General features: G+C 41.5%; 1 protein-coding gene across 7 annotated transcripts in view; it reads right to left on the bottom strand.

Moving 5' to 3' along the window:
• adgrb1a (adhesion G protein-coupled receptor B1a) overlaps positions 1 to 23,225 on the bottom strand; it is a 148,458-nt gene that overhangs the window by 63,924 nt on the left and 61,309 nt on the right. For 5 of the 7 annotated variants that reach the window (XM_079344144.1, XM_079344145.1, XM_079344147.1 and 2 more), the window contains exons 3-13: positions 13,412 to 13,570; positions 12,566 to 12,670; positions 9,437 to 9,604; positions 8,839 to 9,003; positions 8,062 to 8,226; positions 7,044 to 7,208; positions 6,853 to 6,954; positions 6,630 to 6,736; positions 4,815 to 5,009; positions 4,204 to 4,272; positions 2,002 to 2,110 (exon numbers count right to left, since the gene is read on the bottom strand). In XM_079344144.1, the coding sequence (XP_079200270.1) occupies positions 2,002 to 2,110; positions 4,204 to 4,272; positions 4,815 to 5,009; positions 6,630 to 6,736; positions 6,853 to 6,954; positions 7,044 to 7,208; positions 8,062 to 8,226; positions 8,839 to 9,003; positions 9,437 to 9,604; positions 12,566 to 12,670; positions 13,412 to 13,570 (1,509 nt within the window). Of the gene's footprint in view, positions 1 to 2,001; positions 2,111 to 4,203; positions 4,273 to 4,814; positions 5,010 to 6,629; positions 6,737 to 6,852; positions 6,955 to 7,043; positions 7,209 to 8,061; positions 8,227 to 8,838; positions 9,019 to 9,436; positions 9,605 to 12,565; positions 12,671 to 13,411; positions 13,571 to 23,225 lie in introns of all 7 variants that reach the window. The other 2 variants (XM_079344143.1, XM_079344148.1) reach the window with 2 other exon arrangements.

The raw sequence follows: 23,225 nt of genomic DNA, 5'->3' as shown, positions 1-23,225 counted from the left end.
GGAACAGTCCGAGTTCAAGTCTGGTGAATCCCTACAGCCTAACAACTTGGCTACTTTGATAAGTTGGAGGAGGAAACTCTGATGTAACTATATGCTGGGAGATGACGGAGCATTCCTGTTTGTTTGCTTATGTTCGAGGTGTGGGAGAGAAGAGGAGGTCAGCAGGCCCTGGGGAGGAAACTCTACCAGTGTGGGCGGCTGTTTGGCTCCAGACAGCGAGGTGGCATCGCTATAAACAGGACCTCTCATTTGGCCTCAATTCCCACGTACTCTCCCTCGACTCAGCTCAAACTCTGCCTGGGTTTCATCTGCAGGTCACAGAGAGCAGCACAGCCTCTGTGATGACTACATAACATCACCCCCAAACCCACCCCCCCCATTCTTTTTGAGAAAACAGAGCATTTACACTTCACTGGCCAGTGCGAGGAGACAGCAGGTGGATCTGAATGTGGATTGAAATTCCCATGACACATAAGTAAAGACACAGTGCCCATGGGGAGCTAAGCTTTTCATCCATTGGTTTGTTCTATTGATGTAGGAACAGAAAGATACAGCAACAGGAAGAGAGATTGTGCAGTGCATGACAACAATAATAATATTAGAAAACAGGTGAAAAAAAACCGAACCACAAATAATGTTGGATGAATAACATACTCACACCCCAAGGAGAATTAGGGCCTAAATCCAGATTTTCCTTATTTATCGTTAGACTCGGACTTCAACTCTTATTTTAAAACTTTGAAGCTTTGAAGCCAAACAAACGGTAAACTGACGCTTATTGGTATTGCTATCATAAGATAGACTTAACCACCTTCTTTCAAACAGCATTTTCTTTCTGACCTTAACAGAACAAGAGTTAAAAAACGGAAAGGAACAACATTTGAGGTAAAGTTGAAGCGGTAGAACCAAATGTGGGAGGAAGACGCTGCTGGAGAATTTATAAGTCATACTAATGAAGTTTTTTTAATTAATTTTTTAACCGAAAAAAGTAATCTTTAATATTTGACAAAATAAATATTCATCCAAATGGAAATAAGCTATGTAAGCCTTTGAATTGGTGCAATTACAAGAAAAGAAAAATACGTTAAAGACATTCCACCAAGGAACAGGAGGCAAAGTTTGCAGTATGGGAAGTGCAGGATTATTATAAGAGACCACAGTTGGCTATTTTCTTTTTATACAATCTCCACTTCCTCCCTTTTAGATTTTGACAAGTAATGACCTTATTAATCTGTGGCGATCATGTCCCTCATAGTTATTCTGTGAAGTTATAGGATATGTAACACTTAAAGGACTGTTAATAAAGCAACACATAAGTAAAAATAGATCGCTGAGTAATAAGTTAGAGGGAGTTGTTCTCAGCTCTGTGTTCACACTGACAGGATGTTGCTTCCTTCATCTTGTTTATGTGTCAATCAAACGTGTTTCATACATGTTGTTTGAGGGTGAATCTCTCTCTCTCTCTTAAACTGGTCCCCCTGTTGGGGATACAAACAGCCAGGATGCTTTTTCTATGGGCATTATGGGGATGTGTAGTCACAATAGTATCAGAGGATATTTAGCCTAAAAAGACACACAACACTGAATCAGTTTTGACATGTGTCACTTGAAATTGATTGCAGAATCTTGTTTTTTTAGATATTTCTCATCACTTGACCGCTCTCCTTCTGACAGACACAAGAAGAGAGGGATGGGAGGAAGAGGGGAGGGGCTAACTGATGAAGGAGGTGTGTCCAAAGAGAACAGTTATTTTGATCTGAAATCTGCTCTGTAAGAGATTTAATCTGAAGGTTATCATATTTTTGATGACCCCTTTGTTTCTGTCTGTGCCTTAGCTATCGGAAACCTTCTCTCTTTAGCCTCCAGCGCTCCGTCTACATTCAGCCATTGTAGTTTGAAGATGCATCTTCAGAGTTGGAGGAAATAAAACGTGTAATAAAAGCGTATGTTTTGATGAAGAGAGACAGCTGTGAAGGTCTCCTGGATGGAGATAAGGCTGACCTAGGTTATCTGTGACTTCATACGTGTCTTGAAAATCTTTCATCCTCAGACCAATGACGTCCACAAAGTCCTCGACCAGACGAAACAGCTCTTTGATGTTCGGCCCCAGCTGAGAACAAAACAGAGACACATGGAGGTAAAATGAAAGAAGAGGATTTTAGATTTGAGGAGGATACTCTCCTCTGTTGCTGATACACTTTACACACAGACGCTGTACTTATGGCAAACATTGTCTCTTATTCCAGATAACTTTTTTATCACCTCTTGTCTACCACAGTCTTACGTTCATCACAGCAGAGTCTGAAGTTAATAAAAATGATACAGTAAAAACGTTAAGCCCGTTAGAAAAACATAATGAGTGTTTGAGACATTTAAAGGAGCAGTATGTAACTCTGACACCTTGTGGTTTAAATGGGTACTGCAGACTAAATTCAAAACATTGGAGAGGACTGTCTCTCCCTAGAGCTGATGAGCACGCAGGTTAGCCAGCTCTGCATCTGTCTCAAAGGCTGTCTGCATTCTAACCTTTTCAAAAGCATCTCCAACACTGATCCTAGTTGAAGCATGTTTCTGCTTGTGGAGCTGATAAGAGACAAACAGATAGATACAGGTAGAATGTGTTCGCTCGCCAGCTTCCATCGCTGCAACACCTGTTGGTTTGACCTGATCACTGCTCTCATATCTGTCAAACTGAGAGGGGTGCCAAGCGTCTGTGTGGGGGCGTCTTAAAACCGCTTCCCTTCTCTGGTCCAAACAAATCCCGAGCATTCAGGAGCAGAATCTAAAGTTAGAGGGAGGACATATTGGCTGCTGCATTGTTGTCAGAGAAGCCAGCACTGTAACGTAGCATGTCTCCTTAATGTTGGATCATATAATAAGGTCATTTATGATATAAAACAGTAGATATCTTACATACGGGTCCTTTCGAACCCCATGCAGGGTTGTTTAATTGGATGCTGAAAACCTTAATTTCATGAACGTCGTCGATGGATTAGCTAAGAAAGACTCTATATATTCTCTATATATGTACATTCATGTAAAGTTTGCTTGTCACAGTTGAAACACTGTAGCCGTCGTTCAGTTACAAAATGCTCAGTGCATTCACACACATAAAACGAGGGAGAAGATTATCAGGCTGAAGTTGTGTTTTTGATGAGTCAAAGGACTATTTCAACAGCTTCCTGTGGTGCGTTAAGATTGATACGCTCTGCTCGGAGAAAGCGCAAGGCTGCGAAGATCTTCAATCTGAAGTAAGTAACATGTTCAAAATAAATCATTTTATGTCCTGTTGTGTGGGAGGAACCCAGAGGACAGCTGACTGGGAAGTGAGCTGTCTGAAAAGGAAGCACAAATACAGCAGTCATTTTTACTTATCTCCTGCTCGGCCTTTTTTTCAACATGTCTGACTCATGTTCATGCTGTCTCTACGACTTTATCAATAGATTATTCTTTTTCTTTTAAATTTCCGGTATAAAATTGGCCAACATTCGCAGATGTTGGTTTGATCTAAAGCTATGTTTGACCGCGAGAGATTTGACATGATTTTCAGATTTGATCAGGACTCGGGTTGTTTGTGAATGGAGTCAGTCAGTGTTGTGCTGATTAAGTCATACTGTTGTTCTCCGCAGACTATAGGAACAAAACTGTTTAATCTATCATCATGTGTCATAGTCTTATAGTTTCACCATCTGTTAAGTTTGAAAAACATCTTGAAGCGTTTGCCAGGCTTTATATGTAATACTTAGTAAGAGCTGAGCCTCTCTCAGATTATTCCACCTTAATGGAAGAACAACCTTCTTTTATCTGATGCAATGCTTGTTTTTTTCTTTCTTCCAGCATCTGTCCTGATTGTTAGGGTGGCAATGTTCTGTCGCCTGCATGGTGACACTCCTGAGCCACGGTTGGGCGGCTGGATGGAAGCAAAGATAGCGACGCACAAGTGGCTGAGTGCAGCAGATGGATGAGTGGCTGCTTTTGTTGACTCGCCTTCTCATTAGCTGGAGCTATTTCTGTCCTCTCTTTTCTGCCTCTACCTCTATCACTCTAAAAAGACACAGGTGGGCTGTTATCCCACCTGTGTCTTTGTCATCGTGTCAAACTCATCAAGGCTGCAGCTCCAGGGAGGATATTATTACTGTAGTACAAGCAAAAGATGTAATTACAGATGAAGAGACAATTTGAGAAAGAGATGGTGATACTGACCAGTTGTGCTTCCTCCCATCGCTCTCTGTTCTCCTCCATCAACAGATTGCTGACTGACTGCACAAAGTTCTGAAAAATAATGGGAAAGGTTTCACATCAAACAAGACAAATCTGAAGTAAAAAGACGTTCCACCATTCACTGGGAATTCATTTCAAAGCACTTTAAAAATCAAGGCACTGGTGTGTTTTGGCCATTTAAGATGCTTACTTAATTACTTCTTAACCGCTCTTATTGCAAGTGTTTTGATTGATTTTGATGAAAGCATTGCTTATTGATTGTATGAAGCTTTTTCTTTTTCTCCTCCATGTCGTTTTTTTCTTTGTTTATCTTGCATTGTATTGCATTTGCTTGACTTCTTTTTTAAACGAGGGCCATGCGCTCGATGATGAGTTCTGAAAACTCAAACACTGGTATCTTTTATTTCACCTGGTAGAAAAAAAAAACACTTTTCCCTCTTTGTTTAATGCATTTATAATTGAATCAATACATAACATTTGAAGATTGTGAATAGATAAATACATTCTAGCTTTTCACCTATAACATGATAAAAGGGATTTGGGGTGCGAAAAAACCCAGTAAACTAGAAGTAAACAAATGTGTTTTTATTCACCCTCATGTCTGCTCCGCTGGGACTGTAGTACGCCCTCCTGAAGATCTCGGTCATATTCTTTAGAACGTCCACGATGGCCAACAGATCACCGCTGTAGCTGGTGCCATCACTCGACGTCACCCGCAGCTTGGTCATCACCTCCGAAACTCCATCTCCCACAAGGCCACGCTGTGCTTTGGATAAGTGCTCTCGTGTCTAAGAAGGAGAGAGCGGTTTATGTTGTTGATGTTTACGATTTCAGAACGACGCATTCCTTCACAACAGCAATAACTCACAACAGTTTCAGCATGGTGTCTCTCATGTAGCAGCTAAATGCTGCAGGACATGGTGAACACGTTAGCAATATAACAGAGCCTGCAGGCTTTTTCACCTAATACAATGAACAAAAGTCTGTGACATTTGTTATCAGTATGTCTCCACAACAATGTCTACATAACTATATTTTGCATGAAAGAGGGCTTTCTTTGGAACAGTGGTTTTCATTTTTAAATGACTCATGGTTTGGACTTAAAGGCAGGGTTGATAATATTCTTCAGATACACTTTTTAAGACTTTTTTTTTTGTTTATATGTCCTGACAGAAATGAATAATTCATGTGTTCTGAAAAAGAAACAAAGAAAATCTGTCATCTGTAGCAGTTGTAAACACGTCAAAACTTCGACCAATGTCTGCACTTAGTTTGATTTTGATGAATCAATCCCACCTCCCTGTCTCTCTGCTCGTTCTCTACCCCATGCACGCATGAGCCCACAGTCAAAGCATGAACTGAGGTCCGCTTGTGGACCAATGGCGCTCATGTATGTACACAAGGCCTGTGGTTTTTAAGAGAGCACAGAGGGGAGGGAATGGGTGACGACAGAGCACGGAACATGATTTTTTTAATCGTGCTAGTTTGAGAAAAGTACCTACCCTGCCTTTAATGTAGCTGCTCTCTAGGTGTGTGTCCAGAGTGATAACATTGTCAGTGAATGTATTTTTCCTAGTTAGACTGTGCTGGACTTTGCCGGGCGATAGATTTTGAGTGTGCATTAAAGATGTCATCATTTCGGGTTATAGAAGTGGGGTTGATTGGTAAAGTTAGAAAGGATAAGAAACTGTGTATTAATGTGTGTGACCTCCAACTACATAAGTCAGTGAATCCGTTGGGCCACCACAGTCATACAAGTCTGGACACATCCCTGAGTGCTTCCATTACACTCTTTTTAGCCCCCAGATTCTATTGGCAAAAACAGTGTTTGTATTAACATGCTAGAACATGAGAGTGGTTGTTCTAGCGCTGCCTCAAAGCTGCAGATTCTTGATTTTTTTGTTGGTAAGACAAATAATGTGTTGGAAAAACAAACAAAAAAACAAACAAACAAACAAACAAACAAACAAACGCATGATGCACAAACCAACTCATTAAACAAAGCAAGGGTAGATTAAGATCTCATGTGATCTCAACAGAGTATGGTGGATTTTAAGACATGATGTAAAGTCAGTTTCTAGTTTTAAACAAATACTAACTTAGGTCAAATAAAAATGGGTCTATAAATGTAGTGTTCATTTTTGAAATGCTGTCGGACATCTGAGCCTGTCAGTGGATAAATCATGAACATACAGGAAGTGGACCTATTTAGAAATGATGCAATTACTGAGGGGGTTAATCAGCAGAAATCTACTGGACTAGATACATATTTGGAAGTTTCATATCAATTACTGGACAAGATACTGGATATTTACTGGACATAAAAATAAAACAAACAACATTACAGATATAGGAATTCTCCTTTAAGGTTATTGTGAGTGCTCGAAGTAAAACTTGTCAGTGCTCACCAAAGTTTGTATACTGCGATAGTCATTGGATATACATTTCATATAGGTAGGATTTTCCCAGTAGGCCATACCCTCGTCATCCAGGGTGCAGCGGCGGAGGATAAGGCCTGTCAGGAGACACATTAACAAAGGTTTCATATCACTACATCTGTTTCTAATCTAACGTTTTCTGATCTACCTGCATGCACTGTGGACTTTAGAATAAAGAAATGTGTAAGCTTACCGACGGCATTGGGAGGACAGCGTACTGCAGCTGTGTCCCCTGCTGGAGTCATCTTCCACACCACATTGGAGAAGTTGTCCTCGCCACATATTTCATGAGGTTCTGCTCCGAGAAAAGAGGAGTTCAGCTTCACAGAACCCGTTTGAGGTCCTAATGGTTACAGTAGAAGAGCGGATTTTCTTTTCACTGACCTGGACATCTCTTTTCATTGCAAAGCCGGACCTCTTCTCGATCTCCGGGACAAGGCTGACCCCCGGAAAAGGGCCCATAACAAATCCTGTTTCTCTGCTGGCTGCCCCCGCCGCATGTTTTAGAACAGCCCGACCACAAAGACCACGGCTGCCACTTTCCATCCACTGACAGAGTGCATTCAACATGAGAGTGTTAGAGAGAACAGGAGAGATCACACTGCAACACTCTTTCAACTAAAAAAAGCAAAGGGATGACTGGTAGCCAAGTGGTAAGTGCGCACACCCCACTGTGTGTGCAGGCGGCCTGGGTTCAAATCCAACCTGTGGCTCCTTTCACGCATGTTGTTCCCCACTCTCTCCCTCCCCCGGTTTCTAACTCTATCTACTCTCCTATCTCTTTAATATAGACATTAAAGCCAAAAAAAATAAACTTCAAAAAATTACATTTAAAGCAAGTCTGTGTTTTCACTTATTGTAGATCATGTATTTGTTGTTCTGGAGCTTTAATATTAACTGGCACAGATCGTAGACGTCTTTGATTATTCAAAGCATTCTAAAATTAATGAAAGCTGTTGGCAGATTTGAAGGCAGGGAAACACTTTTATTTATGTATACTCTTGTGAAACACGTTTAAAGAAAGTATAAAATATCTAGGATTTGATCGTTGAAAAGCTTTGAATTATTACCAAAACAGAACTTTTTATCAGACCCCAAATCAAACAGAAAAAGAGGTCCTGTTCATTTTTCCTGCAGCGTGCTTTATGTATGGACACATATGGACGATGTGAGCTTGATAATGCTGCACTAATGTAGTGGAGCATTATACACTGCCCACACTAAATCAGCACCATGGACAGCTCCCACTGGTGGGTTCAATACAATCGTTAGATTCCAATGTTTTGAATTTGGAGTGCTGTACCAATTTGAAACACAAAAACAAATATTTGGCTGAACTTGACGTTCACTTGGAGAGACAGAGGGAGAAAAGATTTCTGAACAGAAGCCAGCACTTCCATACCTGGACAATCCCCGAGAAAGCAGTCAACAGTCTCCAGCCACTCTCCTCTGCACTCTGAGCCTCCGTACGACGGTCCATTACACTCCCTGGTTCTCTGCATAGTCCCGTTTGAGCAGGAGGCTGAACACGAGCTCCAACTGGACCACTCATTCCACACTCCATCCACTGAGACCGCCACACACAACCGATAATAGACAAGACACAAAATATAGATTTGATTTGTTAGCTTCTTCACATACAATAGGTTACATACCACCTAATGTGTAGCATGGATACACGTTATTTTGCTGCACAATGTTTAATAATCCTTCATTAAGTATGTTTATAAGGGCAGATTTTGATCATAAGTTTTCACCCAAAAGAAAGACTCCAAGGATCTGCATTAAGTTGTAACTATATTAATAGAACCCTTGAGTTTTTCATAAGTCCATCTATGGCTTGAAGTATAAAAAGCATAGCTTAAGAAAGAAGTTGATTTCTGCCCACTCTCTCATCTCCCTGCCACATTTGGCTAATTCCTGCATAAAGTGGGTGTGATTTTTTTTTTCTATCTTCTTGGTCTTCAAAAGTTACAGCATTTGCTGGATCCAACCTCCCACTTCAGTGCGAGTGGGTGGGAGGGTTTGAAGCGTTATTAGAAAATGCAAACAGCCCACTGAGACTTTCTTGATACTTCAAGACGCTTTTTACAGTATTTGCATTGAGTGATTGGTTTGTGCATTGTTTCATGGAAACATTTGGTGTATAATGTTAGATTGTCGTTTGTGTGTTGCTCACCTGGACAGACAGCTATGTTGCAGAATTTGGTTTGTTTCTCGGGGCCATCACATATATCTCCCCCAAACTGAGGAGGTGTGCAGGTTCGTGTTCGAGACCTGTAACCTCGGCCACAGGTCGATGAACACAAACTCCACGGTGACCACTCGTCCCAAGCGCCGTGCACTGCAATCAGAGCAGCTAGGGTATGATTTATAGACAGACAAACACAAGCTCACTTAACACCCCAAAACACAAGAGAACACCATTTAGACACTGAACTGTGTTGACTTTTATCAATGACTCTGCTGTATGGTTTAACTAGGATTATCCATTCATTGCTTATCTATAACACTGCTCTCTAAGTTGAGGAGTCTCCCTGCCTGTTTGCATGAAGGAGTGCCTGATGACACAATTAAGTCTCTGCTATTCTATCATTCTAACATGCAGGAAAACCTTTTTCTGCAAAGGTGAAAGTCCTGGCCCTTCCATGGGCCATGGATTTGCTAAGTGGCTGAGGAAGAGAGTCAGGTGTGGCTTGTATGGGTGAGGTAGGGTCCAGGAGAGGGCTGGGCGAGCGCAGGAATGATGGCAGTAGACCGGGGTTGTGGGAGCTTACCTGGACAAACAGCAGAGTTGTTGCAAGGTCTCTGCTCTCGCAGTGGCCCACTACACTGGGTGCTGTAGGAGGAGGACACACAGAAACGAGTGCGACTCTGCCAGCCCTCCCCACACGTGGCAGAACACACACTCCACGCTGACCACTCCTCACCTGAAGCTGAGTCTACTGAGGAGGGTAGGGCGGGTAAAGGAAAGCAGGATAGAGGGAGAAAAAGGAGGAAAAGGAAAGGAGAGGGCCATAACTAATTATCATGCAGGATGCAGCCTCTGAGGCCAAAAGAGGAAGGGTTGTGGTGTGATCAAGGGTAGATTCTAGCTGTGAGACATTTTAGGGGCCGCCTCCTTCAAAAGCCTCTTACTCACAAACCGGTGGATGAAGCAGTCTTTTTCTACAGGGCCATACAAATCATTCTAACAGATTAGAACTTATTTAGAGGCTGGTTTTCAATTTTTGACTGTCAGATTCAACATTTTTGGACACAGGTCATTTTAAAAGTCCTCGAAAGACAACCTAAATTGTCTGAGGACCAGCTCATGTGGAATGGAGATGTCAGTCAATTGAGTATTCTTTGAAACCTTCTTGTATTCGGGTCCTTCAAATGAGGCGGACCCTGTAATGCACTTCAGCTTTCTTCTGCTTGTCCTTCTTCATCTGTAGGGCTCTGATGTCATATCCTTTGCATTGACTTCCAAAGGGAAGTGAATGCCACCGGCTGAGGATATGTCAGTCGTCATTTCAATGGCCACGACTGCTGATCGGATGGGCTGTTTGACCCATAAAGGGATATTGAGCAGTCACAGCTGGGAAAGCAGGGAGTAGATAACTTAACAGGATGTGGGGAATCAATTAGCAAATTAAAGTGATACTCCACACAAAACGGACTGTTTTGTACAAAAACCTGACCCCCTGTAGACTTGAAATGTTTGTATGTTACTCCTCTCAAAGGAGCATCAGTTGTAACCCAATACATTACATTTTGCCTGGAAACACTAATTCAACTGAATAGAAAAACTATTTTTTGATGAATTTTAAAATCCAAATTACATTTTATTTTAAGGAAAATAAAAGATGTTGTTCAAGATGTTGAATTTGAGAACTTTCCCAGAATGCCGGCCTGCTCCTGGTAAATACAGTCTCTAAATGCACCATGGAAGGTAGAGCCTTCAGCTATCAGGCCTCTCTGCTTTGGAGTCAAATACCAGTCAGGGTCCAGACGGCAGACACATTCTGTGTTTTAAAGAATAGACTTAAAACTTTTCTTTTGGATAAAGCTCATGGATAGGGCTGGCTCAGGTTTGGACCAGCTCATAGTTATGCTGCTATAAGCTTAGACGACTGGGCTCTCTCTCTCTCTCTCTCTCTCTCTCTCTCTCTCGCTGTGCATTCATAGTACACATAGTATAACTTCTTCCTGCAGCTTATCCCATCTCCCCCTCCCATTCTTCTGTTTAATATAACAACGAGTCTTTCAGCTTCTTTCTGTAGAGTGTTTCGAGATACTTTATGGTATGGCGCTATACAAATAAAGATTGAGCATCATATAGTTGGGAGCATTAATGAGGTTTTTTTTTGCAGGACAACAGTGCAGTTTACATTATTGAAGCATTTTTGAAAAACTAGTAAACTAAACAAAGTAGCAGATAAATCATTGTTACTGTACACTTTATTGGGAACAATTGAAGATAAAATTAAGATATTTACAAAATTCTGGTAGGTAACTTACTTGGTTCCCCTATTAGTGTATGAAATTGCCTGTGGTCTTAGATAGTTTCGTAAAACCATACAAACTTTTCAGGTGAGAACTGTGGCTCAGTAACGTAGTGTAGACAGCAGGTAAATCAGGGCTCTGAGTGGAAAGGGGATAGATGCCTTATAAGGGTAGAACGTTTTTGTACAATTCATCAGCTTGAAACTACAATTGAAGCTGTGAAATGTACATACTGTTGCTTTATACAAAGTCATGAGAAGGCCTACAGAACGAGAGAGGTAACTACAATCATTTACAGAAGGGAAACAGGTCTGGGAGTTTTCTCTTTCACCCTGTTTCTCTGCAGCAGTGAAATGTGATTGTCAGTAACTCGATTTGTGGAAGTGAGAAGGAAATTCATGAGGTGAAGTGCAAGAGAAAAATACTTCACCAAAGGTTTCCGTTAAAAATAATTCACTCAAACTGTTTAAAATACAAAACAAAGAACAGCTAGGATCAGATACTCATTCAGGAAAAGACGATAGACGTGAGATACAAGTGACTTTTGACCCTCAACCACCAAATTCAGTTTATCAAAGCTGGTTGCACATTTGTGCAAAGACTACACAAAACGAGATACTTGAAGATTTTCGGTCGATGTGATCCTGAGATATCCTGTTCACATAATTGACATTAACGAAATGTCAAAAAAGTAATTTTCCAGGGTATTACATCATTTATTTTCACCCTTTCAGGTATTGATAAACCTATTAATCATGTTGAGTCAAATTTGTCATGTGGATTTTTAAGTGAACATTTTTTTTTTTTTTGAAGGAGACAAGGTGAACTTGAACGTGTTGATCAAAGTGAATGGTTTTGCCAAATGTAAAGGTGTTCTCTTCGGGAGAGCCGAAGATATCACTTTCACATGAAAGGGCTGGAAGGACAGATGGATGGACAGACAGCCTAGAAACCACCCGCCACAGTATTTACTGTACTCCTTTAGTTATTCTGCTGAGGTGGACTAAACACATCCTGCTTGTCATTTCATACATAGACAGGTATCTTGTAAAATAAACCTTATGGCTCAACCATGTCTCTAAGTCTACAGGGGCATATGCTTGCTACTTCTTATTTTGGGTGGGGTATCACTTTAACAGAAAGGGAAGACTCCATTGGATATAGTGTTTTACAGACAGGGCACAGTGTCTTGTAATGACCTCACATAAAGTACAGTTGCACTATGTCCAGTCAGGGTCCATGTTGGAATCAGTCCACTGCGGACGAGGCACTACTTTGGGAGATTTTGATAGATGTGTACACTGAGCGCACCTCTCTACTGTGCTGGTATCAGTATGTGTATATTGTACAAGTGTGGTGGTCACCCAAGCTGCCACAGTGACTGATGCATGGGATCCCTCTGCGTCCCGTTGTCTTACCTGTCTGAGGGCTCTGCGGTCCGCTGCGGGGCTTGTCTACGTCATCACGCTTGCGGCTGTCCACCGAGCGAAGCGATTGGCTGCGAGAGAGATGGCGACCTTTGCCTAAAGGGGGATGAGGCAAGGCCAGGGGGGAGGAGGGGGCGGGGGTTAGCAACCAGACCTCCTTCATTTAATGGCTTATAATTTGGGACACAACCGTGACGTGATTGGTCACCCAGAACAGCATCAGCCAAACTTGGGACTTTTGTTTGTGCTGTTGGTCAAAGTGTGCTGTAAGTGTGTGAAGTGCTCATTTGATGTGTCAGCTGGTGTATGATGATGTTTGTGAGTTTACAAATCTCTCTGATGGCATGACTAACAGGGAAAAAAACACATCAACACATCTACTTTACAGTAATAACAACCTGCAGTTTGAACTACTTGAGAGAAAGAAACATATTGTTAGTTCTGCGCGAAAGAAAGGATGCTTTAATAACAAGTAAGTGAAAGCTCTAACACTTATGGTTCATAGCACCTCCAAAGTAATTTCCTGTGTCTTTTAGCCATTTCTGAGAGGTAGAATTTTGACACACTGTGCATGCATGGCATTAAAAACCATGTCATTATTTCTTTTCATCGATCAAAGTCCCCTTTCCAACATGCACTCCTTAAGTCAAAGCACTGACTTATAGAGGACGGACACACAAGCAGATGTAAACGGTGTGAGACAGAAAATAGCTGCAAACACACACTTTGCACACAGCACACACTCAGATTTAACCACAAAGCGTGAAAGGGCACTCGCTGGCTGACATGGATGTGAGGAAAACGTGGACACAACCACGCAGAGAATGAGGAGCTCACCCGTGCAGGGCTGAGAGTTGCAGGGTCTGCCCTCCTCAACAACCCCCTCACACAGGTACGAGTCCTCTGGGGGAGACTGACAGGTCCGAGTCCGGATCTGAATCCCGCCTCCGCACTCGCTGCTGCAATGTGCCCACTGACCCCATACACTCCAGCCACCTGGAAATACAAAAAGCATTCATGAAGCACAAAGTACAGATTGTATAAAATGGACTGCACACTAGCTTAGCTGGACAGGTTTGAACTGTATTTCTTTTTAAGTTAGGCACTCAATATTAGGGTTTTAGATTAACTGAAAAGGTGAAATGTAAACACTGTTCTTGCATGGTTGCCTCCTCCAACAAGGCCAATGTTCGACCATTCTACAGTTCATTTAGCATCAGAGAGTTGGTGCAACACAAGTTAGGATTTGGACAGGAGGAAAAACACAATCAGTAACAGTCAGTGCAGATTTACACAGCATTAAGACACACAGGTGCTGACAGGTCGTGCAAAGAGGCAGAGCACAATATGGACAGCTGATCTTGAGAGCTCCAGCCAGCATCAAAAACATCGGCATTATCAAACAAAACCATCACCATCCCCATCATCACTGTCATTGGTCAAGTGTGTAGGTGCTCATGTAAAAGTTCTGTCTTTAACTTTTTCTTAAAGGTGCAAAGGAACTGCAGATCGAATGGAGTTTGGTTGGTCATTCCACCAGCAGGGGGCGACAAAGGAGAGGGTCAAGTTAACATCTTAGGACCCTGTTGTGAAGGTTGGATCAGATGCTTTTCATTGTCAGAGTGTAGTGGGGCAGGAGGGAGTGTAGACCTGGATTAAAGAGTTTAGGTAAGGAGGAGAAGCGAGCGCGAGCAGTAACTGGGAGCCAATTGAGGGAGATGAACAACAAAGGGGCATTTGCTGTTTTAAGTTGCATCTGCAGGGGTTTATTATATCATAAGACATCATCAACAATTATACAAATAGATGTTTGTCACAATACTGGAAAAAGAGTCAAAATGTTTTAAACCAAAAAAAAAAAAAAAAAAAAAAGATGCAACTGAGTGAATAAGACCCATCCCAACTTTTTTTAAACAAACTCAAAAATGGCCCATGCTCTCATTTGACATTCTGTCTTTGTGCTATTTTCAATTAAATGCGGGGTTTCAGAGATTTGCAAATCGTATTCACATTTACCACAATGCCCAAACACTTTAGGAAAATGTTGTGTATAAAAAAAATAATAATAATAATGATTGGAGGCCTTTTTGATATCAAAAGGTTTAAAAGGTTCTAAATGACATCGGCTGCTTTAGTGCTATGCCTGAATCTAAATGTATTTTTCAGCATTGAGAGCTCTATTTTTTGTCCTGTATCTGTTTTTGATCATCAGCTGCAGTTAGGAAGGTTTGTTCGTCCCACAGGAAGGGAGAGTTTTGGAGAGCAGCCAGAGTTCAGCCTTTGTGATCAAACATTTTAAAGCTTCATCTAAACTTCTTCTTACAGTACATACAGGATCAGTGCAGATAGACTTCACAGATTGTGACTGAATTAAAGAATGCAAACAAATGCCCTATAATGAATATATAAAACATGTCTGTAACTGGGGAAAAGGACATCAACATGTTACAGGAAAAAGATGAACTTGACAGAATCAAGCTTAAGAAAAAAACTACTTTAACTCTTCTGACCCTAAGGGACAAGCACGTGATATGCATTGAAGCCCAGCACAGGTGTCTTTGTTATTTTCCATCGGATGGAGTAGGTGCAGTATTTCCATGTTATTAAAAAAAAAAAAAAAAAAAAATTGGTTAGGTGGGCACACAGACGGGAGTTCACACACTTCCACTCAGCCTTAAACACACACAGACAGCACAGCAGCATTCCCACTGCACCCACTGTTGGGGAGACACACATGAGTTCATAACAGACCTCCAGCCAGCCCGTTGGACACACAAGGAAGCACAGCAACGCTCAACATTTGCTGATAGATTCAAAATTACTTTCTCGAGGGTAAGAGCGCTTGGAGACAGCAAACTTTTGTTTCCCTTGTCTCCCATCTGCCTTTCGGCATGAGCCTTATCCGCTGATGTCAGAAAAGAAAGAAACAAAAAAAACAAACGCTCACCATTAGACTCCTGCTTCACCTCAAGTACAAATCTGTTCGAGCTGCACATGACCAAAAACTGTAGCTCAGGCCGACACCAGGCTCTCTATCGTTACACTACCTCCAACGTTGGTTTCTGCATGTCTGCAGAGTGTGAATAAAGGAGGGTACACTTTGTTGCCTCGTGAAAATGTCCAACGTGTTTCCATTCATTTAGATAGGCGCTGATTGTTTTGAATTAGCAGGAATGCTCCAGCAATGCAAGACTTCAATCTGGGATCAACGTGTTTCATACTGTGCCCGAAGTGGGTTCTGTGTGTTCAGAGACACAAAGACAGAAGATTATTTAAATGATCCAGACGGATTTCTGAATATGAAGAGTAAAGACTGATAACCGCTGGGACAATTGCAACGTACCATCACACCTGAGAAGGAGAGCTGACACTCGTTTCATTCATGTCACACCCAAAACATACTACCAGTCCAAAGTTTGGAGACACATCATTAACAGTATTATCAATAATACAGTAAACTATATGATTATAATGTAGCTACTGTAGGCTGTATCCAGAGCACACCTGCTAACAGAAGTGTTTTCTTTATTTTCCATATTTAAAAAATATTGTACACCAAAATAATAATAATAATTATTATTATCATTATTATTACGTATTTCTTTATGTGTTTTTTTGGACAGAAATGCACACATTTGTAGGCATCATCTTCACTCGTTCTATTTATATTACAAACACTTGGCAAACATTGAAGCATAGGCCTTTGGATCAAAATGTCTTCAAGCTAGTAACATGTGTTTCAATCAGGTTTGCCTGGTAGCGTATCAAGCAACTTCCTCCGACCTCTTTGCTCTCTGCACCTCACATTGCACCCAGGTTGTGCACCATGTTAATGTATTTGGACCTTTAATCAGGTTGTGCTAAGCTCTTTTTTTTTTTTTACCAATGGGCTTTAGACGGTCGAAGTAGGGCTCTATACCTGCAACCTTCTGGCTTGCTGGTTTTTATTGCAAACACGTACAGTAAATAGCTGTAAACGTGCAATATGATACATGTCAATACAAACCTGGAAATGTGTGTTTTAATCTGTTAATGCTACATTTATTGAGCTCGAAATATGCTTTTTACATAACCTGTGTTCGATTGGATTGAATTGTTTGAAAAAATCTTTACATATTCAGATATTCGCTTCCAAACCAAATCCTGTCAGATTTAACTGAGTGTAAAAGTGACACCTCTACATCAAAGGTAAAAAGAGCTCTACAGCAAAACATGTGCATCGAACACCGCAGACTGTTGCCATCTGAATCAGACAGAAAATATGCAGGAAGTTGTTTTCCCCGTTAAAACAGGTGTGATGAATGTCATTGTCATTGTCAAATTCCCTGTTTGACCATTCTGATTTAATGCGCTCCATTAAGATGTGTGCCGATATGAGGAGGAGCGGGGAAAGAGCTGCCCAATGGCTCTCTCTTTCTGTGTCCTGCATGCTCATGAATGTTTAATGGAACAGACAGCTGCCTTTCAGCCCCCAAAGGCAACGACAAATATGTATTAATCTGCATGAATAGAACATGAAGCTGGCCAGCATCCAGACACACACCATTTTAATTACTCGCAAGTCAATTTCCTTTGGGGTGAGGGCCAGTACGAGGGAGGGCATCGTGGAGGGCACTTGATTTAGTCAACGGAGTCAGATGTGCAAACACGCAAACATCCAGACCCACACACACACACACACACACACGCTCCTCCACAGCTGTGTCTAATTCCACCAAGTCAGCGTGATGAGTCAAGCCCTTCAGATTAAAAGTGACAGATTCCAATGAAAAAAAGTTCACACATGTAAACAATGTCCTTTCTCTTCAGAAATGAAATTAGCAGGCACCAGTGATCACAGTCAATATCAGTTTGTTTACAGCAGACTGATCGAGGGTGGGTGGAGTGTTTACTTATGGCTGTGAGATTGGATTTGCTCATGTTTCTGTGTCCACACTCAAGCAGCGCGTAACCACCAATTGACCATATTATCCACTGACAGAGCAACTGGCAACAAACCAACACAAACTAACAAACAGCACCTGATTGGAGTGGCAACATGGATATTGTAACCACCAGTTCAAACATGAAGCTGCTTTCTGTTAATAGACTACATCAATAACTCCACAAATCAATATCACAAGTCTTTTTTTTTTTTTAAAGATTTGTTTTTGGCCTTTTTGCCTTTATTGATAGAGGACAGTGGATAGAGTTGGAAAGGGGGAGAGAGTGGGGAGAGACATGCGGGAAAGTGGCCACAGGCCGGACGCGAACCCGGGCCGCCCGCGCGAGGAGCGAGGCCTCGCAACATGGTGCGCGCGCTGTCGCTGCCGCTGAGCTATCGGCGCCCCAATATCACAAGTCTTTATGAGCACAGAAGGCTTTGTGGTAATCTCTCTAAGCACGTTGCCTTGGAGATCGGAGCAACATGTGCATCCAGAGGCTTCTACCACTAAGTATACACAGGGTTATTTTCATGGTATAAGGTCAATGGCTCATCTCTTACCAGGTTAAATCCATGTGGTACCTCCAAGTGAACAACTAACCAGCTCTTGAACGGGTCATGTTGAAATCACAGATCAATCTATCGTAAAGAACCGCCCACTTATAATTTCATTCTCTCAAATCCACAGCTTCCAAGGATGGAGAGTGTTCAGTTTTTGATCTACCCTACAGATTTCTCTATAAGAGATGTTCACTGAGCTTTTAAAATACATTATTAAGGAACGCTTTCTTCGTAAAAACACAAGTATTCGGTTGTTAAATATTACATAATTTTTCTGTTGCATTGTACACATTGCATTTTTATTTTTTTTTTAATCAACCACTTGTCATTTTCTATCAAAAAAAAAAAATCCCTAAATGGAGGCAAACTCCAGTGTAAAAGCAAATGCAGTTCCTTGAGGCTGGCTCTAAAAGCTACTCAAGTCACATGCACATTTGTTCTAAAATGGTCATTTTACAGCAGAAATAAACATGTTTACAGCCTGTCTTTATCGGCACACACTGCACAGTGGGTAATTTTTGTTATACCTCATGTGTTTGGATTTCATTGCCAATCAGACTTATGTATAATTAGGGGCATATTTGATTTGACAGCAAGTGAGCTCTTGTCAGGAAGCTTAAAGGTCACCTCAGCTGCACTTCTAATCTTGTTACTGGGTTGACCAAGGTTTGTTTGTAACATTATTTACAATGAAGCTTCAAAACTGCACTTAAGAAAACAATGGGTGACGCCATTGAGTAGGCATCCACATTTTATACAGTTTATGTTTTAGACATATAAATGAATTTTTCTCCAAACTTCTGGTTGGACTGCAGGTACAATGATAGAGACTTGAGTTTCCCTTCAAGGGATACTTCACCCATTTACATGAAGCTGTGTATCATTAGAAACATTATCCCTTTAATTGGGTCTTAGTTATACTTTTGGTGTTGTCCTTTTATGTGCTTCTGCTGGTCACATGTATTACAGACTGTAATAATGCACTGCATTCTTTGAGTGCATTTATACCAGACCACTCACCAGTACTATAATGTCATTACCATGACAACAAGTTCCCTCTGTCATATAGTGACGTACAACGTTTACCCCCGGTGCTTAATTAAAGAGTCCAAAGGTGTCATTAGATGGTCGAAAGCTAATGAAAGCAAAGTAGCAATCTGCAGTCTTTCACTAGGCGACACGTTGATCCATCACCATGAACAAAGACTTTCCCGCTAAGCCAAATACTCATGACAGTTCCGAGTGTTCACCAAGCCGCCACCGAAAGTAGTTCCTAATAAAAGCACAATTTTCCCCTGTGTTAGAGGGACCACCCACTGTGGGAGATTACACTTCCCTTTGAATTCAGCTACATGCTGCTCATACTTTATGTCTTCAAGGTACGCTCTGGGTCAATGGTTCTCAACCTGGGCTCTGGGTCCCCCGAGGTGGGGGTGGCTGAGATCTCATGGGGGTAACGAATTGAATTGCACATTTTAATTAAAATTTTGAATGTGTCAATGTGTCACTGATTTTCATAAGGCTCATTCTTCTTAAGGGAAACATCGGTTGAATTTTAGATTAATTGAACTTGGAGAACATTGATAAACTTGTATAATCTCTGACTGAGTATGTTAAATTGCATGTGTTCATTATTGCAGGTGCAGATCTGAGAACTGTGTTGAGGTGGCACAATATGATTCTGCCTATGCAACTGTACTCTTTCACTGTTTCCACATTTTGCCATGACTCTTCAAAGACCACCAGGTGCCTGTGTTAAGACACCTGCTGAGCATATTAGGGATAGTGAAAGGTTTCCCTTTAACTCTATCAGTACTGTCCCATAAAATATAAACAGATGGGTCATGAACCATTTCACAGTTTCAGGATTCCCTAAAAAACACCCTCCACACCCCAGATCACACTTACCCATTCACACACTGGTGGCAGAGGTATGTAAAGTAACCATCAGAAGTCATAAATCCCATTCACACATTGGCCTTACTGCTGCAGGAGCCGGTGATCAAACCTATCCTCCCATTTAAAAGATGACAGACCCTACCAACTGAGCCACAGCTGCTCCGCTGTTTGAAAAAAAGACATTTTAGGTGTTTTATAAAATCTATTGATTTATTAAAATTGTATTATTTGATGCCCTCATGAATTTATAAAGTCATTTTAACGTCCACTTTGTTGGACACAGACAGAAACAGACAGATGATCTATAGCTAGATCTGCAAAATGTTACTACACAGAAAAATACAAACAAAACAGTCAATATATTTCACCTCTCGAAGAAGGAAAAATAAAGAAGAACACTCTATGCACATAAGCACTGCAGAGAGACATTTATTGTGTGTAGGTCTACGTCTCTGTTGAGTTTTGAATTTGTTCTGATCGCTGAATGAGTCCATCATTGGAAACAGTATAATTCTGACAGGCACGCCTGCTTAATATATCAAATTCAGTACTGAAAAAAATACATTTCATTGCCTTGCATGTACCAATGTTGGACTTAAACAATAATAGAGCTCCCATCACAGAGCAGCGAGAATCAGTAACATTTTTGGGGGACAAAAAGGAGCCTGATGCGGCAGAATAACCTTCAGCTGCTCTCTTCAATCATCCCTGAGTTTATTGTGGACAAATATGCTTTATGAATACTGAGGGAGATTAACTCCAGTTTAGAGCAAAGGACAGAAGCTCCCTCTGTCAAATGATGGCTTTGGCAAGGCGAAAGAGAAACAGAGCGGGTGGGGTCCATTTACAGATAAGACAAAATGACAAGAATGAACTTTTTTTTTTCTCCCTCTTTCCTGCCCCATAATCAGACTCCAGGAGAGGGAGAGAAAATAGGAGGAGAGTAATACAGTGTTGTCTTTCTCCCTCTGCAAGGACATTTCATTATGTCCTCAATAATTCAGAAGGGGGGGGGGGTCTTTTGTCCCCTGGTAACAGGAAGTTGCTACAGAGTCCAAGTCACCTCTAGAATCCTTTAACTCATCTTCTGCCTTCACTTACCAAAAAAATAAATAAATAAATCTGGCTTTACTTTGACCTCGCAGCTTTTCCAAAACACACATATTGCCCTTTAATTATTCCATGTCTGTACTGCATGGATTTACAGTTCACTGTGCATGCATTGGGCTTTCTTTGGTGAACTTTCTCAAAGTCACCTTCACCTCCTATTTGGAGAGGTGTCATGAGTGGATGGACATCTCCTTTTACAGCTCCAGTTTCTGCAGCTTTGAAATCATCAATAGCTGCCACTAAACACCCCCACCCCCCCATCCCCCACCTATAACAATCACCCTCCACACACACAATCACACACACAGAGCTCTGGGGTTAGGGTGACTGCAGATTTATTGATCGAGAAGTGTGCCGTGATGGGAGAAAGGATGCGGGGAAATATGACGTCGAAAGATGTCAACTGTTGCGACAACGAGCAGCGAGCTGTGGGAGGGAACGTGAGGAGGAGTGAAGAAGAATGAGACAAGAGGGCAGAGGGAAAATCATCATGAAAACATGAAATGCAGGCAGGAAAGGGGCGATTGGTTCACACCGAGCTGCTGGGCTGAATGAAGGATAAGGCGAGTGCTGACACCCAGAGGACAGAAGCAGTCAACTGCAGTGTGGAGATAACAGGCGGTGAAAGGAGGGAGCACGGTGGGGTGGAGATGGGGGAGGAGAGAGAGGGAGATGAAGGGAGACAGGAGCAGAAAGGGGGAAAAAATGTTGGGACAGATAAGAGGAGAGGTGGAAATGAAAAGAGCAGTCAGCTTATGTCAAACCAAACAGAAGGCGGCGTGAATGAAAATGCTCACTTGTGAGTGTTCTCATAAAAGACAGAAGCATGTTTTGTCATTTCCTTTATTTTATCTATATTTTCTGCAGGGAGAGTCGACATTCGCCATTTATTCTTTCTTAGAGATTAAAAGCTATATTTAATGGTGTTCTTATTCATGCATATTTGACGTTATTAATTTTAAATCGTCTTGTTGCATGTTCACTGTGTGAAGCACATAAAATGTTTGCCTGCTGTTCCATTTGAGTCAACTGTAGCCATAGGTGGGATTCAACAGTAAATGTAATGTAGATCATACAGCTGACAAATAAACCAGAGAGGAATCTTTACTGAGAGCAAACATCCATCCAAAATATTGCCCCTAACTATTATAATGTGTTACAAAAGAGCAGTTAAGTCCTTAATCTATAGTATATGATCCCAACCCAAAACCTCACAGACTGAGCTCCCGCTGCCTTAAATACAGATGGATTAACAAAGCAAAACGCCCATAAAATCAAAAGAATGCAAGAAATCAAACATTTGTTGAAATTCCACTGTTGCTGTTTTCATCTATATAAAGGCTTATTGTATTATGTTATTGCATTTCCCTCAGGATCAATAAAGTATCTATTTCTTATATTTGTTAATCTAAAAATATATCTGCTTTCCATCCATTGTGCTGACATACAGTAAACCAGATTGAGGAGGCTCACTGTCTCTCAGACAAGCCGTGTTATCTCTGTGAAGTTTTTTTATGGAAAGCACACTCTGGTTTTGCAGAAACATGGCTCCAGTTTGCACCCTGTATCCCTAAAAATATAAAAGGACAAATAAAAACAAGGGCATCCCATGGATCAATCTCTTCCTCCTGTGAAGCGAGAAAGCTTAACCTGTGGGTGAACTCACCACAGAGCACCCAGCATCCAATCAGCTCCCCCGACGGGTCATTGGTGACATTAAGACAGCAGCCACCAACAAATCAGGCCCTCATTTGGCCCCAGGATGTAATCTGTGTCACACCTGATCCTCTCAGAGCTTTATACGAGCTCATCTCCTGCTTCTGTTTGTCTTCAACTACTGCTTTGAGAGTAAAGCCACTGATTTTTCACAACAAATAAAATTGGTTCAAATGAGCAAATTCAATGAGGCATCAGTATTCTTGAATGATACTTTTTTGAAGGGGGGGGCGGGGGGGGGTTATTTTTCAAAATAAAAAACATCTATTGCTTCGGTGACCTCACCGCTGGTTACGTCCATGGGTCGGGGGCCTGTGAGCTGAATGGATGTAACCCAAATGATCTGCAAATCGAGGGGGCGTGTCACGACTCCTGTCACTCATTTACACTAGAAAGCGAACAGTATGGGATGCCACAGTGCTTGGGCTTAAAAAAAAAAGA

This window comes from Symphodus melops (genome assembly GCF_947650265.1).
Source record: "Symphodus melops genome assembly, chromosome: 5".
Taxonomy (NCBI): domain Eukaryota; kingdom Metazoa; phylum Chordata; class Actinopteri; order Labriformes; family Labridae; genus Symphodus; species Symphodus melops.
Note: the sequence above shows the minus strand (reverse complement) of the source record. Positions and strands in the feature narration are given on the sequence as shown.